Raw genomic sequence first — 17,024 nt, 5'->3', positions numbered from 1 at the left:
TTACAGGAAAAGTGCAAAGAAATTAACATTAATTGAATTCCAACAATGAATGCAAGGTTGTTTCTGCACAGTTTGCCATTGATATAACAGAAATTAGCCATTAAAGAAGTACAGTCCTACATAGTTATTTGTGAAAAAACATTTCTGGGTATTATTTCATAAAACAATCAGGAAAACACCCGTTGAAAAAACTATTAGAGTTTAGCTTAATTTAGGGAATCCACTTGCAGAGTCTCCGAGGTTTCAGCAAAATGATAATTTATTGAACAGTAAAAATAATACAATGTAATACAGTGTAGAGAGACACACCGGGTACTGAAAGGCAGCTCAGATACGAATTGAAGACAGTTCTTCACCCCCCTTTATACCCCAAAAAGCCCTCCCCACCAAGGTGTTGTGTGTAGGTGTTGTGAGTGAATTTACATATAAAGAGTGACCCCCTGGAGTGTGTGGATCCTGAGACAGGGACGGGACAGGACAGGGTGGAGACTTTTATGATCATTGTAATTAAATTCTTATCACCTTATCTTATCCTTATCACCCTAGTGGTGCCGACTGGAACCCCCATTCTCTCCCTGGCTTCCCCCATGATCATAAATTCCTATTATTGTCTGTATTCAAATGATCAACCAAGAACCTTGGGGCATCTTTACTACTTTTCCTTACACTTAATTTATTGAAAAATCCATTCCTGGTTCCATTTTTAGAAATACATTTTTATTTGAACCACTAACATGATTATTGTCTTACACAGGAATTACCTTGTGGGATCATGAAGACCTTAAAAAAGACACAGATGAAATAATGCAGCACAACACGGAATTCGATGTCATTGCATCTGATTCTGTAGAGGATAAGGCATGTGCTCTGGATGTAGATGCTTCATTAAAAGCGAGTTTCTTAGGCGGACTGATAGAGGTTGATGGATCTGCTAAATATCTTAAGGACACAAAGGTTTCAAAAAAACAGGCACGTGTCACCCTGAAGTATAAAACAACTACAAAGTTTATGCAGCTGTCTATGAGTCACCTTGGACGAGGAAATGTTAAACACCCATATGTGTTTGAGAAGGGAATAGCAACACACGTGGTAACAGCAGTGCTGTACGGTGCTCAGGCATTTTTCGTTTTTGATCGAGAAGTTTCAGAAACCGAGAACCAGCAAAACATTAAGGGGAACCTGCAAGTGATGATAAAGAAAATACCAATATTGTCAATAGAAGGGGAGGCTTCCTTAAAGCTGACTGACACTGACAGAGCTACTGAGGAAAAGTTGTCTTGTAAATTCTATGGGGACTTTGCCCTGGAACAGAACCCTGTTTCCTTCCAGGATGCTGTAAAAATATACACAACACTTCCAGGTCTGCTGGGTGAAAAGGGGGAAAACGCTGTGCCAGTCAGGGTGTGGTTACTCCCCCTGGAAATCTTAGATTCTTCTGCTGCCAGATTAGTGCGTCAAATCAGTGTCAGATTAATAAATGAAACACAGAGCTTGATAGAGGACTTCAGTGAAATAGAAATGCAATGCAATGATATTATAAAGAGAAAGGTTATTTCATACTTTCCTGAGATTGGACGAAAGGTAAAATCCTTCAAGGACATGTGCTTGGAGTACAAATCAGTGTTTCAGAGATCTTTGTCAAGCATTTTACCATCAATTCGTGGAGGTGGAACAGAGGAATGTGTGCTTGCAAACATCCTAACAAAGAAGGAACAGTCTCCTTTCAATAGCAGTAAACTTAAGGAATGGCTGGACTGCAAAGAGCAAGAAATCAACCTGCTCCAAACATACACTGATATGATGGAAGACACAAAAATTCTGGCATCAAAGAGTGAGCTTCAAAGTGAAATCTTGAAAAACAGAGATAAGCATGTAGTGTGTTTTGCATTAACATCACTGGGTGAGAAGGAGCCATATCTGTCCTGCTTGCAAAGTCACTTAAAGGCTCTTTCAACTACAAAGCTAAAAGAACCAACAGAAGAAGATGGGAAGGATGTCGAGCCGAGTGAATTTTACTTGTCAGATGCCGTGTCAGAAAAAATGAAAGAACAAGTATTCCTCTTCATAAATTTTGCAAAGGCAAACAAGGAGAACAAGAAAACACACTTTATATCAGCATCCATACCTAACGATAAGTACAAAGGGGCAAGTATTTACCTTTACAAAGATGGGATGAAACGAAGTGACCATTTTGATCCTCCATCAAAACCAGAAAGACCAAATCCATCTGACGTCACTCATGACAGTGTGACAATAAAGCTGAATCATCCCCAGTATGGATCCAGTGAAATCACACACTACCTGGTTGAATATTGTGCTAATGAGTCAGATGTCTGGCAAATTATTAAAGTACCCAAATCTAACCTGGAATGTACTGTGTCTGGACTGCTTCCCCACACAGGCTACAGGGTCAGATACAAGGCAGTGTGTCCAGCAGGTGTCAGTCTAACCAGTGAAGCTGAGAGCATTAAAACTTTGCCCACAAGTCCTCCTGGGAAGCCAGAAAAAATAGATGTAGACTCAGGGGAGATTGTAGTTGCTTGGAAAAAACCTAATATGGTTGGACATGGGATCAGCATTGAAAACTATGTTGTTGAATACAGAATTGCATCATGTGAAAAAAATGAAAATGAGGTAGACTGGATGAAAAAGACTAGTAAAGACGAAGTCTGTAATATTACTGACCTACAGGCAAATACAATATATGATGTTAGAATTACATGCAATTGTGGTGAATCTGGCCAAAGCAAAGGAAGTCTGACAGTCTCAATTTCAACATCGTCAGGAACCACAACACTAGCTGAAAAGATAAAACGAAAGAGTGAATGTCTTAGCCAAGGGGTCTCCTCTGTGTACAAGGTTCCCCTGCAGGAGATACCCACAAACTTAGATGGATGCAAGAGATTTGCTCTTGGCAAAAAGAACATCAGAGAACATCGAACCATTATGGTCATTGGGGCAACTGGAGCAGGAAAATCAACCCTAATAAACGGAATGATCAACTATATTTTGGGTGTTAAGTGGGAAGATGACTTCCGATTCAAATTAATTGATGAGGGGACTTCAAAATCACAAACAGAGAGCCAAACATCCCTTATCACTGCCTATGAAATTAATTATCAAGAGGGATATAAGATACACACCTCCATCACTATCATCGACACCCCCGGCTTTGGTGACACAAGGGGAATAGACAGAGACAGAGCAATCACTGAACAGATCCGGACATTTTTCACCTCCGACAGAGGAATCAGTGATATAGATGCCGTCTGCTTCATAACTCAGGCCTCACTGGCACGACTAACACACGCACAGAAATATGTGTTTGACTCCATCCTTTCCATTTTTGGTAAAGACATAGCAGATAATATCCAGATGCTTGTGACATTTGCAGATGGACAGAAGCCCCCAGTTCTAGAGGCCATCAAAGAGTCTGGTGTTCCATGCCCTAAAACAAAAAATGGGATTCCTGTTCACTTCAAATTCAACAATTCAGCACTGTTTGCAGACAATGCTGCTTCTGTCAAAATGAAAAATAGTGATGATGAAAATGAGGAAGATGGTGATGACGACTTTGACAAGATGTTCTGGAGTATGGGTATGAAGAGCATGAAGAAGTTCTTTGTTGCCTTAACAAGTATGGAAACAAAGAGCTTGAGGCTAACTAGGCAAGTCCTCAAAGAACGCAAAGAGCTGGAAACTGCAGTCACAGGTCTGCAACCACAGGTCCGAGCTGGTTTGGCCAAACTGGATACAATCAAAAGGACACAACAAATAATTCAGGAACATGAAGCAGAAATCAATACAAATAAAAACTTTGAATTTGAAGTAGAGATAATAAAGCCAGTTCAGGTTAGTATAGCAGGGTCTGGACAGTATATAACCAACTGTCAGCGATGTTATTTCACCTGCCACTATCCTTGTGGTATTCCAGATGATAAGGATAAGGCTGGTTGTGCTGCCATGAACTCCCAAGGAAACTGCAAAGTGTGTGCTGGCAAATGTCCCTGGAATGTGCATTTTAACCAGAAGTACAGATGGGACTATGAGAATGTGAAAGAGAAGAGAACATCTGAAGAGCTTAAAGCGAAGTATGAGCAAGCATTTGGTAAGAAAATGTCAGCTGAAGAGATAATTAAAACACAAGAGGAAGAAATTCAGTATCTTCAAGATACAGTACTGGAACTAATGGAAACATCACAAAAGTGTTTAGCTCGACTGCAGGAAATCGCTTTAAAGCCCAACCCACTTTCCACACCAGAATACATTGATCTGCTGATTGAGAGTGAAAAGGCAGAAGCTACACCTGGATTCCTGAAGCGAATTCAGTCACTTGAAGCTATGAAAGAACAAGCAGTGATCATACAAAAGGTCAGCAAGAAAGAAGAACTTTTACCACCCGAGGCAAGGATGTATAAGGCAAAAAGAGAAAGACAAGAAGGACAAAATACATTTAGTAAGGCAGTCAAATCCCTCACATCCTTCTTCACAAAGTGAAAAAGTATGACTTTCAAACATTGCAATCATGAGTGATATTTGAGTAAAAATAGAATTTCAAAAGACAAGAAAATTACTGTTGTCAACCACATAAAATTATGGCTGCGACATCTTTCATTGATTCCTCGATTCTGTACTGCTGCTTACGTTATAAAGTTATGATGTGGTGGCATATTGTCTTTTGTGCTAAAATAGTTTCAGTTATACTAATAGTAAAAGCCCTGCTGTTTTGGTGAACAACTGAATGGAAAATTCATATATTTATACGGGCACCTGAACCAAAAATCATCCCATTCTTAATGAGGGAGGCAGGCTTGGATTTCCTTTTAAACAATCACTGACAGTCATGAATCAAAAACCTTAAAATTGGGTTGTAAGGGTGGGGGTGGGAATGTTTTGGTTTGTGATATCTTGAGAATTTGAAAACAATGAGTTTCAAATCTAAAATGTTAACTTGTCAGAAGAATTTGTATGTAATGGGTGTGTTTTTGCTTTTTAATTTGTTTCTCTTGATAGCTGAACTTAATGTAGAATGTAGTATTGAATTTAAATTGGATTGGAGATGTATTTACCCTGATCTATATCAGCGTGACAATCATTCAATATACTTAAATGTTTTCAATACAATAAAAGTGAATGATGAATGAATGGTGCTGAGTACAAGAAATTACTGTCTCTTAAAATGGATTTCAAACTATGATTTTACTTATCAATATTTTCCATCCATCTTGCCTGACTGGGATACCAGTCCATCACAGTACATGTAATAAGGGTTACACAGCATAAGCAATAAGGGTTATACAGTACATGAAATAAGGGTTATACCTTATTCTATAAGGTTCTCAAACCACTTCCCTGCCCAACACACCCAAGCTGTCAACAAGTCCCAGCTGTCTTTTAACTTCTGATTGACTGGTAATCAGCAGTCTTTTCTACTGTCACAGATACATAAACAGGTACAAGAACAAACCTTGCTGATGGATGGTCCTAAGTACTGAGGCAATGCTACAACATACATACATATCCCAACCCGCTTATCCTACTGGGTCGCGGGGGGTCCGAGGCAGGGAACAACCCAGGATGGGGGGGGGGACAGCCCATCGCAGGGCACACTCACACACCAGTCACTCACACATGCACTCCTACAGGTAATTTAGTAACTCCAATTTGTCTTTCGACTGTGGGGGGAAGCCGGAGAACCCGGAGGAAACCCCACGACGACATGGGAGAACATGCAAACTCCACACACATGTGACCCAGGCGGAGACTCGAACCTGGGTCCCAGAGGTGTGAGGCAACAGTGCTAACCACTGCACCACCATGCCACCCCTGCTATATATTTTATTATTCCTTAAAATGTAATTATAAATAACACATTAATAAATACATTACATGTATTTTTATTCTATTAAAGTTTAACGGCAACCCCAAACCATGCGGCCCCCCTTATCACGTAGCATAAGCATGTATGATATCATATATGAACATAACCCCTCGACCAATCAGAATAAGGGATACGCCTCCCTCCTGCTTATGACGTCGTAAACGGAACCCCATTTAAACTCCGCCCATTGTACCACATAATATCTCTGACAGGGATTAAGCAGCATCTCTTGTGAACTGTGTTTACTAAAACTGCTTATGTCAAACACAACTCTAAATTGTATATACACTGAACAAAAATATAAACGCAACACTTTTGTTTTTGCTCCCATTTTTCATGAGATGGACTTAAAGATCTACAATTCATTCCAGATACACAATATTACCATTTCTCTCAAACATTTCTCACAAATCAGTCTAAATGTGTGATAGTGAGCACTTCTGCTTTGCTGAGATAATCCATCCCACCTCACAGGTGTGCCACATCAAGATGCTGATCTGACATCATGGGTAGTGCACAGGTGTACCTTATACTGCCCACAATAAAAGGCCACCCTGGAATGTGCAGTTTTGTCTCACAGCAAAATGCCACAGATGCCACAAGCATTGAGGGAGCGTGCAATTGGCATGCTGACAGCAGGAATGTCAACCAGATCTGTTGCTCGTGCATTGAATGTTCATTTCTCAACCATAAGCCGTCTCCAAAGGCGTTTCAGAGAATATGGCAGTACATCCAACCGGCCTCACAACCGCAGACCACGTGTAACCACACCAGCCCAGGACCTCCACATCCAGCAGGTTCACCTCCAAGATCGTCTGAGACCAGCCACTCAGACAGATAATGCACGGCCCCATGTTGCAAGGATCTGTACACAGTTCTTGGAAGCTGAAAATGTCCCAGTTCTTGCATGGCCAGCATACTCACCGGACATGTCACCCGTTGAGCATGTTTGGGATGTGCTTGACCGGCGTATACGACAGCGTGTACCAGTTCCCACTAATATCCAACAACTTCGCACAGCCATTGAAGAGGAGTGGACCAACATTCCACAGGCCACAATTGACAATCTGATAAACTCTATGCGAAGAAGATGTGTTGCATTGCATGAGGTAAATGGTGGTCACACCAGATACTGACCGGTTCTGAGTCCCCAGACCCCCAATAAAGCAAAAAACTGCACATTCCAGGGTGGCCTTTTATTGTGGGCAGTATAAGGTACACCTGTGCACTACCCATGATGTCAGATCAGCATCTTGATGTGGCACACCTGTGAGGTGGGATGGATTATCTCAGCAAAGCAGAAGTGCTCACTATCACACATTTAGACTGATTTGTGAGAAATGTTTGAGAGAAATGGTAATATTGTGTATCTGGAATGAATTGTAGGTCTTTAAGTCCATCTCATGAAAAATGGGAGCAGAAACAAGAGTGTTGCGTTTATATTTTTGTTCAGTATAAATATTCCACAGTGATGGGCAACGTGGGATTTGTGACTTTGGTAAATAGCTCAGCTGCTGAAGGCAGGAAGATTCTATTGTCGATTGTAATAATGTAAAAGCTGCAAGCAAAGCATGTATTGTTTTCTATTAAATAAGCTTATCATTCATATAAACAGAAGAACTATAACTTCTAAAAGCTGGAGAAATGGGTTATGCAATATAAAAACACAGGTATTTAGCTAATATGAAATAACATAGTGCATCAAAACTAAACTTACAGGAAAACTGCAAAGTTACTAACACTAATTAATCAAATTCCAACAATGAATGCAAGGTTGTTTCTGCACAGTTTGCCATTGATATAACAGAAATTAGCCATTCAAAGAAGTACAGTCCTACATAGATATTTGTGAAAAAACATTTCTGGGCATTATTTCATAAAACAATCAGGAAAACAGCCGTTGAAAAAAAACTAGGAGAGTTTAGCTTAATTTATTGAAAAATCCATTCCTGGTTCCATTTTTAGAAATACATTTTTATTTGAACCACTAACATGATTATTGCCCTACACAGGAATTACCTTGTGGGATCATGAAGACCTTCAAAAAAACAGAGATGAAAGAAATCAGCACAACACAGAATTTGGTGTCATTGCATCTGATTCTGTAGAGGATAAGGCATGTGCTCTGGATGTTGATGCTTCGCTAAAAGTGAGTTTCTTAGGGGGACTGGTTGAAGTAGGTGGATCTGCCAAGTATCTTAAGGACACAAAGGCTTAAAAAAAACAGGCACGTGTGACCTTGAAGTATAAAACAACTACAAAGTTCATGCAGCTGTCTATGAGTCACCTTGGACGAGGAAATGTAAAACACCCATATGTGTTTGAGAAGGGAATAGCGACACACGTGGTAACAGCAGTGCTGTACGGTGCTCAGGCATTTTTTGTTTTTGATCGAGAAGTTTCAGAAACTGAGGACCAGCAAAACATTGAGGGGAACCTGCATGTGATGATAAAGAAAATACCAAAATTGTCAGTTGATGGGAAAGGTTCCTTAAAGCTGACAGACACTGACAAAACTACTGAGGAAAAGTTGTCTTGTAAATTCTATGGGGATTTTGCTCTGAAACAGAACCCTGTTTCCTTCCAGGATGCTGTAAAAATATACACAACACTTCCAGGTCTGCTGGGTGAAAAGGGGGAAAACGCTGTGCCAGTCAGGGTGTGGTTACTCCCCCTGGAAATCTTAGATTCCTCTGCTGCCAGAATAGTGCGTCAGATCAGTGTCAGTTTAGTAAATCAAACACAGAGTGTGATAGAGGACTTCAATGAAATAAAAATGTAATGCAATGATATTAAAACCAGAAAGCTTATTAAATACTTTCCTAAGATTGACGAAAAGGTGAAATTCTTCAAGGATATGTGCTTGGAATATAAATCACAGTTTCAGAGTTCTCTGTCAAGAATTTTACCATCAATTCGTGGAGGTGGAACAGAGGAATGTGTGCTTGCAAACATCTTAACAAAGAAGGAACAGTCTCCTTTAAATAGCAATAAACTTAAGGAATGGCTGGACTGCAAAGAGCAAGAAATCAACCTGCTCCAAACATACACTGATATGATGGAAGACACAAAAATTCTGGCATTAAAAAGTGAGCTAGAAAGTGAAATCTTAAAAAATAGAGATAAGCATGTAGTGTGTTTTGCATTAACATCACTGGGTGAGGAGGAGCCGTATCTGTCCTGCTTGCAAAGTCACTTAAAGGCTCTTTCAACTACAAAGCTAACAGAACCAACAGAAGAAGATGGGAAGGATGTGAAGCCGTGTGAGTTTTACCTCTCAGATGCAGTGTCAGAAAAAATGAAAGAACAAGCAATCCTCTTCATGGATTTTGCAAAGGCAAACAAGGAGAACAAGAAAACACACTTTATAGCTGCATCCATACCTAACGATAAGTACAAAGGGGCAAGTATTTACCTTTACAAAGATGGGATTAAAAAAAGTGACCATTTTGAGCCTCCGTCAAAACCAGAAAGACCAAATTCATCTGACGTCACTCATGACAGTGTGACAATAAAGCTGAATCATCCCCAGTATGGATCCAGTGAAATCACACACTACCTGGTTGAATACTGTGCTAATAAGTCAGATGTCTGGCAAATTATTAAAGTACCCAAATCTAACCTGGAATGTACTGTGTCTGGACTGCTTCCCCACACAGGCTACAGGGTCAGATACAAGGCAGTGGGTCCAGCAGGTGTCAGTCTAGCCAGTGAAGCTGAGAGCATTAAAACTTTGCCCACAAGTCCTCCTGGGAAGCCAAAACAAACATATGTAGACTTAGAGGAGATTGTAGTTTCTTGGACAAAACCCAAATCAATTGGCCATGGTGTCAACATTGAAAACTATGCTGTTGAATACAGAACTAAAACAAATGAAAATAATACAGACTGGAAAAAAAAGACTAGTAAAGGTGAGGTCTATAAAATGACTGGGTTACAGCCAGATACAGCATATTATATTAGAATTACATGCAACTGTGGTGAATCTGGTCAAAGCAAAGAAAGTCTGACTGTCTCAATTTCAACATTGTCAGGAACCACAACAGTAGCTGAAAAGATAAAACAAAGGAGTAAATGTCTTAGCCAAGGGTTCCCCTCTGTGTACAAGGTTCCCCTGCAGGAGATACCCACAAACTTAGTTGGATGCAAGAGATATGCTTTCGGCAAAAAGAACATCAGTGAACATCGAACCATTATGGTCATTGGGGCAACAGGAGCAGGAAAATCAACCCTAATAAACGGAATGATCAACTATATTTTGGGTGTTAAGTGGGAAGATGATTTCCGATTCAAATTAGTTGATGAGGGGACTTCAAAATCACAAGCAGAGAGTCAAACATCCTTTGTCACTGCCTATGAAATTAATTACCAAGAGGGATATAAGATACACACCTCCATCACTATCATCGACACCCCCGGTTTTGGTGACACAAGGGGAATAGAGAGAGACAGTGCAAACACTGAACAGATCCGGACATTTTTCACCTCCGACAGCGGCATCAGCGCTATAGATGCCGTCTGCTTCATAACTCAGGCCTCACTGGCACGACTAACACACGCACAGAAATATGTGTTTGACGCCATCCTTTCCATTTTTGGTAAAGACATAGCAGACAATATCCAGATGCTTGTGACATTTGCAGATGGACAGAAGCCCCCAGTCCTAGAGGCCATAAACATGTCTGGCGTTCCATGTCCTAAAACAAAAAACGGGATTCCTGTTCACTTCAAATTCAACAATTCAGCACTGTTTGCAGACAATTCTAATTCTGTCAATATGAAACATAGTGATGATGAAAATGAGGAAGATGATGATGACAACTTTGACAAGATGTTCTGGAGAATGGGTGTGAAGAGCATGAAGAAGTTTTTTGCTGCCTTAACAAGTATGGAAACAAAGAGCTTGAGGCTAACTACAGAAGTCCTCAATGAACGCAAAGAGCTGGAAACTGCAGTCACTGGTCTGCAACCACAGATCCGAGCTGGTTTAGCAAAACTGGATGAAATCAAAAGGACCCAACAAATAATTCAGGAACATGAAGCAGAAATCAATACAAATAAAAACTTTAAATTTGAAGTCGAGGTGACGAAGCCAATTCAGATTAGTATAGAAGGATCTGGACAGTATATAACCAACTGTCAGCAGTGTTTTCTCACCTGCCACTTCCCTTGTGCTTATTCAAATGATAAGGATAAGGCACGTTGTACTGCCATGAACTCCGAAGGAAATTGCACAGTGTGTGCTGGCAAATGTCGCTGGAATGTGCATTTTAACCAGAAGTACAGATGGGAATATAAAAAGGTGAAAGAGAAGAGAACATCTGAAGAGCTTAAAGCAAAGTATGAGAAAGCATTGGGTGCCAAACTGACAGCCCAAGACATAATAAACAAACAAGAAGAAGATAGTCAACATCTTCAAGATATAGTACTGAATCTAATTGAAAGATTACGAAGGTCTTTAGCTCGACTAAATGAAATCGCTTTAAAGCCCAACCCACTTTCCACACCAGAATACATAGATCTGCTGATTGAGAGTGAAAAGGCAGAAGCCAAACCTGGATTCCTGCAGCGAATTCAGTCACTTGAAGCTATGAAAGAACAAGCAGTGATCATATAAAAGGTCATCAATAACGAAGAACTTTTACCAGATGAGGAAAGAAAACATAAAGCACAATATGAAAGGCAAAAAAAAAAAAAAATGACGACTAGGGTATATGATTTTTTCACGTCCCCTTTCAGAAATTGAAAGTACTGAGAGTTTCATGAATGAATGAAATCAATCATGAATACAATTTGAATAATTTTTTTTTTCAAAAACATAAGACATTGAAGGTTGTCCAACATGTAGAAATATGACTGCCACATCTTTCATTGATTCATTGATTGTGTGTGACGCCCGCTCCGTCCGCTCCTCGTGTGTGCCACGCCCCCTAATTACCCACGTGTGATTTCCTGATCGTGCCCAGTCGTGTCTTGTTTCCTGCTGCCTTGTTTCATGTATTTAAGTTCCTGATTTGTACTAACCCGTTGTCTGTCATTGATGTTTGTTTGCGTGAGATCCCCGGTCTTGTCATTAAATCCCTGGTTTACCCCGACTTCTGCCTGTCCGCCTGCTTCCTGCCCGTTCGATCGCCGCTCTGCCCGCGATCGCATCGTATCTCCCGTGACATTGTGTACAGTTGCTTACATTTAAAATTGATATCATGGCAGCATGTTTTTGCGCTAAAATTGTTTCTGTCGTAATAATAGTAAAATATCTGATGTTCTGATCACTCATAATTAAATGAAAAATTCTCAGGAAACCCCAGACAGTCCTGAACCTATAACCTTGGAGCTGAGTTATTATGCTTTTTGTGGGGTTGAGAGTATTATTTTTTATTTTCCTTCTTAATGTATTGCATTAAGAATGTGTCTATAGTGCATTATAGATGATTTCTTGATAGAGCATTCATAATGCACAATAAACATGGCTATAATGTCCTTTGCCTTTTTAATAATACTAATAGCCATGTTTATAATGCTTTATGAATGCATCATATTGTGTTATTAAAGTGTTAATAGATTCTTATAGACATGGTGTATTAGGACGAACTTGCGGACGATTACGTTGCCTAGAATTAATCATTGTCCTCCTGTTACTGTCAGACTTATGAGGTGATTGAGGTATTGATTGATTCTGATCGTGTATGGACTGATCATCCTGAGATTCAGATACGTCGTCCATGATTCACCCATAATATTGTGCCAAGGTCGAAACTGCATACACATGTTTTGTACTGATCACTTATATAACTTGTTTCTCATGAAAGGAACATCTTTATCTTGTCCAAAATATTCTTACCCTGTTCAACGACGCTTGCCTGGTTAATTTGTTTTATGATATGTTTACCATGTACAAAGATGCGTACCATGTTTTTCTGAGGGGTTTCCCTGAAGATGAGAGAAAGTGTTGGCCAATAAGTTTTGCATCCCACTGATCGGTGTGTGGTACACTTATCCCATCTTCAGGAAGAAGGGAAAGCATTGCTCAAGGACACTTGTCTTATTATTTCTGATTGAAACCGTACCTAGTGGTCGGTGGGTGGGACGCTTACCCCACCCTCGGGAAGAGGGGAACACATTGATTATGGGAACTTGTCTTATCACTTCTGATTGAAACCGCAAGCTGCATTACCTGGACAGAATTGAAAAATTGAGAACATATTGCCTGAGGGGAGGGCTGAGCCTGGCCAGCTCGCCCCCTGTCCGTATGCATACCGATCCCAATTTAGTATACAGGAAGGGGGAAAACTCAGTACTGACCGGAGCTCAGCCATGGGATAGAGCGCGCATCTCCCGGCACTTTCTCGGGACTCCCGTGTTGGTCTCCTGCCAGGACTGAAAAGGGCTCCCCAGTCTGAGAGTGAAGGTAGGTCATGATGGCACGTCCGAGTGTAAATAGCCTTGCAGCTGCTGAAGCATGTGATTGATTATTGGGATTAATTACCACCACTTCTGATAATAATTTGCATTTACTATGTTTTATTGCTGTTTGTTCCTTTGAAAGCCCTATATCCCCCCTCACATCATTTTAATAGACGTGGCATTCATAGAAGTATTGTCTTGGAAATTTGAAAACAAAAAGTTTCAAAATTTGCAATCATAAATGAAGCTATTGTAGCAAAGATAACAGTTTTTCTATGAAAGCAGATAAGAAAAATCTGTCTATTAATATCTTTCTATAAATATAAAGTGTTACTTTGTCAAATTAATTTGTATGTAGATTTATAATGAAAAGGAAAAAATGGTGTTTCTGTTTTTGTGGCTAAATGTTCCCTTTTTTAAAAAATCCACATCTTGGTTGATACTGTTCAACTTACTGTAGAATGTAATCGAATTTGGAATTTGAATCATTTGATGTAATGAAATATTTGCAATACAATAAAAGTGAATAAATGTACAAAAATATACTGTCAAGTTAAATGAATTTTAAAATGACAATACATTTTTAATGTCAGCAACTTTTCAAACAAATAGTGTAATAATCATAACATTAAGTTTGTTTTTCTTTATCATTACTATGCATCCATGGTCCATGATCACTTGTCCAGCACAGTTTATGGATGAAACACACTGAGTGTCTCACTGACATTCACTCCTACACACAATCACACATAGTTAAGGAGATCTTAAGACAGTTAAGAGTTCTTTATTACAAGAGGAAAATGAAATCCACAGAAACATAGAGAGAAATACAAAGGCCACACACCCCGCCAAAGGCACAAGCCAATGTGCTGCCCTGGTTATATGACCTGGATTATATAGTATATCTGCCCAAATGATGTAGTATTTAAAAAAGCAGTCAAGCAACAAATCTATTACGTGCATTTACATTAATGTCCACCAGAGGGCCACAGTAAGCTGGTTTCCTCAGATGCATTCTTGCATGAGCTGTTTGTAACAGCTGCATCACAGAGGCTCTATAAAAAGAGCAAATAATTATGTGGAAATTTATCTAAAAAGTTCATTCAGATTTCAAAAAATGCTGCAATTTATGCCTTATTTATATATCTTCCTGTAAGTGCATGTATTGCATGTAAATAAATTTGCAGGTACATATATTCCAATTGGGTAGTTTGGTTCCCTAACCTTTCCACAATAAAAAAAATGGAATTTCCGCCCATTGACTTAAAAGGACATTAATTGCTACATTACACCTTAAATTGCACCACAAAGAATTGTTCAAGTCACACTGAGTTATAAGAGGGGACCCAGCCATCAAACACACATGGAATGGGACTTGTGATCTCATTGCATGATTCAGCACAAAAAGGACCGAAAGCTGTGTGTTGCATAAACAAGGTATTTTACTCAAAACGTGACTCTTCACAGCATATCGGAGGTCATGTATTAACACCAGGCTGCTGATTTCAATGCTGAGCCACAAATGATGGCTAATCGGCTCTCTGCATATTTCTGACTTAATTTAAATGTGTATGAAAGATTCAAAAATCGCTGCACTGTAACTGATAATTTTATTAGTGAGGCAACGACATTAATGTGCAAATGGAAAAGCAAAACTTATAGGAGAATGAAAGACAAACATGACCATTCATACATCTTGCAAACAGTACAGGTTAACAGGAAGGTTTGGTCCATGGCACTGCAGGAGATACTCTGGGTGGGACGTCAGTCCATTACAGGTCATGCACACGGTGAGTAATTAAACACCAGATCACTTCACCACGTGTTTTTGGACTGTCTGTTATGAACCGGCACGGTGAACCGATGAAGGGATATTTGTGGCTCAAACAAAACAAGGGATGTCATTTTAAACAAAACAAAAGGAACCACTAGGAATTAGGAGTAATGGGACAAGGATGATGGTAATTAATAACACTGCAGATTCAAACACTGGGAGATACAGTGCAGCGATTTTGGAATCCTTCATACACATTTAAATTCAGTCAAAATTATGCAGAGAGCCGATTAGCCATCATTTGTGGCTCAGTATTGAAATCAGCAGCCTGGTGTTAATACATGACCTCCGATATGCTGTGAAGAATCACCTTTTAAGTAAAATACCTTCTTTACGCAGCACACAGCTTTCGGTCCTTTTTGTGCTGAATCATGCAGTCAGTCCCATTCCATGTGTGTGTTTGATGGCTGGGTCCCCTCTTCTAACTCAGTGTAATCTGAACAATTCTGGGTGTAGCAATTTAAGGATGATATGCAGCAGTTAGTGTCCTTTTTAATCAATGGGCGGAAACTGAAAGTTTTTATTGTGGGAAGGTCAGGCAGCCACACTGCCTATTAAAAATATATGTATGTGCCCATTTATTTACATGCTTTACCGGAAGCTATTTAAAATAGCCTCAGCATGAATTGCATCCCTTTCTGAAATCTGAATGAACTTTTTTTTTAGATAAAAATCCGCATACTAGTTTGTTCTTTATTTGGAGTAGAGTAAAGGTCTCTGTGATGCGGCCTTTGCAAACAGCTCACACCAGAGTGTACCGGAGTGTGGGCAGTGCTGGCTTAATGGTTAGGGAAGCGCACTTGTAATTGAAAGATTGCTTGTTTGACTCCCAGACCAGCAAGGTACCACCCCCAAGCACTGCTCACCGGGTGCAGAATTAGCTGCCCCCTGTTATATTACGATGTCACATATGGGTTAAATGTAGAGGACACATTTTGCTGTGTTGTGTCAACAATGTCACCAAATTGAATTCGTCTGGAGAAACTGGCTGACTGAGGCCCTCTGGTGGACATTAATGTATATAATAGATTTGTTGCTTGACTGCTTTTTGTACATCATTTGGGCAGATATACTATATAATCTGGTTTACTGTATATAACCAGGGCGGCACATGCCTTTGGTTGTGTGTGTGTGTGTGTCTGTCTGTCTGTGTGGTGTTTTTATGTTCTCATGTTTCTGTGGATTTCATTTTCATTTTGTCTTGTACACTGTACACTGTACACTGCACTGGATGACTGATTATGGAAGATGGATTGGTGACAGTTTTGATGTTTATTAACATTAATTTTAACTTTTCAATCCATTTTAAGAATCAGTCATTTTTGAATACAGCACCATTCATTCACTTTTCACCTTTATTGTACTGCAAATATTTAATTACATCAAAATATTAAGTGTCCAGTTGCAAGCTGATATAAAGTTAATACATCTATCAAACATAAATTCAATGACATTCTATTGTAAATTAAACAAGAACAATCAAGAGAAATTATTTTTTTAAGCAGGATTCCTCTTGTTTATTGAACGTTGCTGTTATATACAGTTATGTACAACAAAATCCTTCTGAAGTAAAAAGATTAACTTCTGGCTGAACTTGCAGACTTAGGTTTTGTTTTAGGGAAACACACATGAATAAAAAAATCATTAACAGAACAACAGAAAACCCACCCAAATTCTTTCTTCTTTATTAAATGTAAACATGAAATCAAGCTAAATTATTTTTTCACATTCTTGTGATTAATGAAATTATTGTTTTCTGCTTTGGTAAAAGATTTGTTCTTTAAAAATTTCCTTCATTGTTGCCCTGTTATGTAAATAAGTTTAATTTCCATTTTTTTTGTTTTTGCCCTTCTTGCGTTTCCTTATATTTGCTTGCCTCCGGTGGTAAAAGTTCTTCTTTCTTGC

General features: G+C 39.4%; 1 protein-coding gene across 6 annotated transcripts in view; it reads left to right on the top strand.

The window, feature by feature from the left end:
- The window catches only part of LOC125704464 (stonustoxin subunit alpha-like), a 302,833-nt gene that overhangs the window by 146,488 nt on the left and 139,321 nt on the right, over positions 1–17,024 (top strand). For 2 of the 6 annotated variants that reach the window (XM_048970033.1, XM_048970032.1), the window contains one exon: positions 7,894–8,168. The exons of 1 other annotated variant lie outside the window; for it this stretch is intronic. In XM_048970033.1, the coding sequence (XP_048825990.1) occupies positions 8,148–8,168 (21 nt within the window). In that variant the 5' untranslated portion in view covers positions 7,894–8,147. Of the gene's footprint in view, positions 1–754; positions 2,302–7,893; positions 8,169–8,368; positions 8,500–17,024 lie in introns of those variants that run through there. 3 more of the 6 variants (XM_048970036.1, XM_048970029.1, XM_048970034.1) reach the window with 3 other exon arrangements.

Source organism: Brienomyrus brachyistius, chromosome 12 (genome assembly GCF_023856365.1).
Source record: "Brienomyrus brachyistius isolate T26 chromosome 12, BBRACH_0.4, whole genome shotgun sequence".
Taxonomy (NCBI): domain Eukaryota; kingdom Metazoa; phylum Chordata; class Actinopteri; order Osteoglossiformes; family Mormyridae; genus Brienomyrus; species Brienomyrus brachyistius.
Note: the sequence above shows the minus strand (reverse complement) of the source record. Positions and strands in the feature narration are given on the sequence as shown.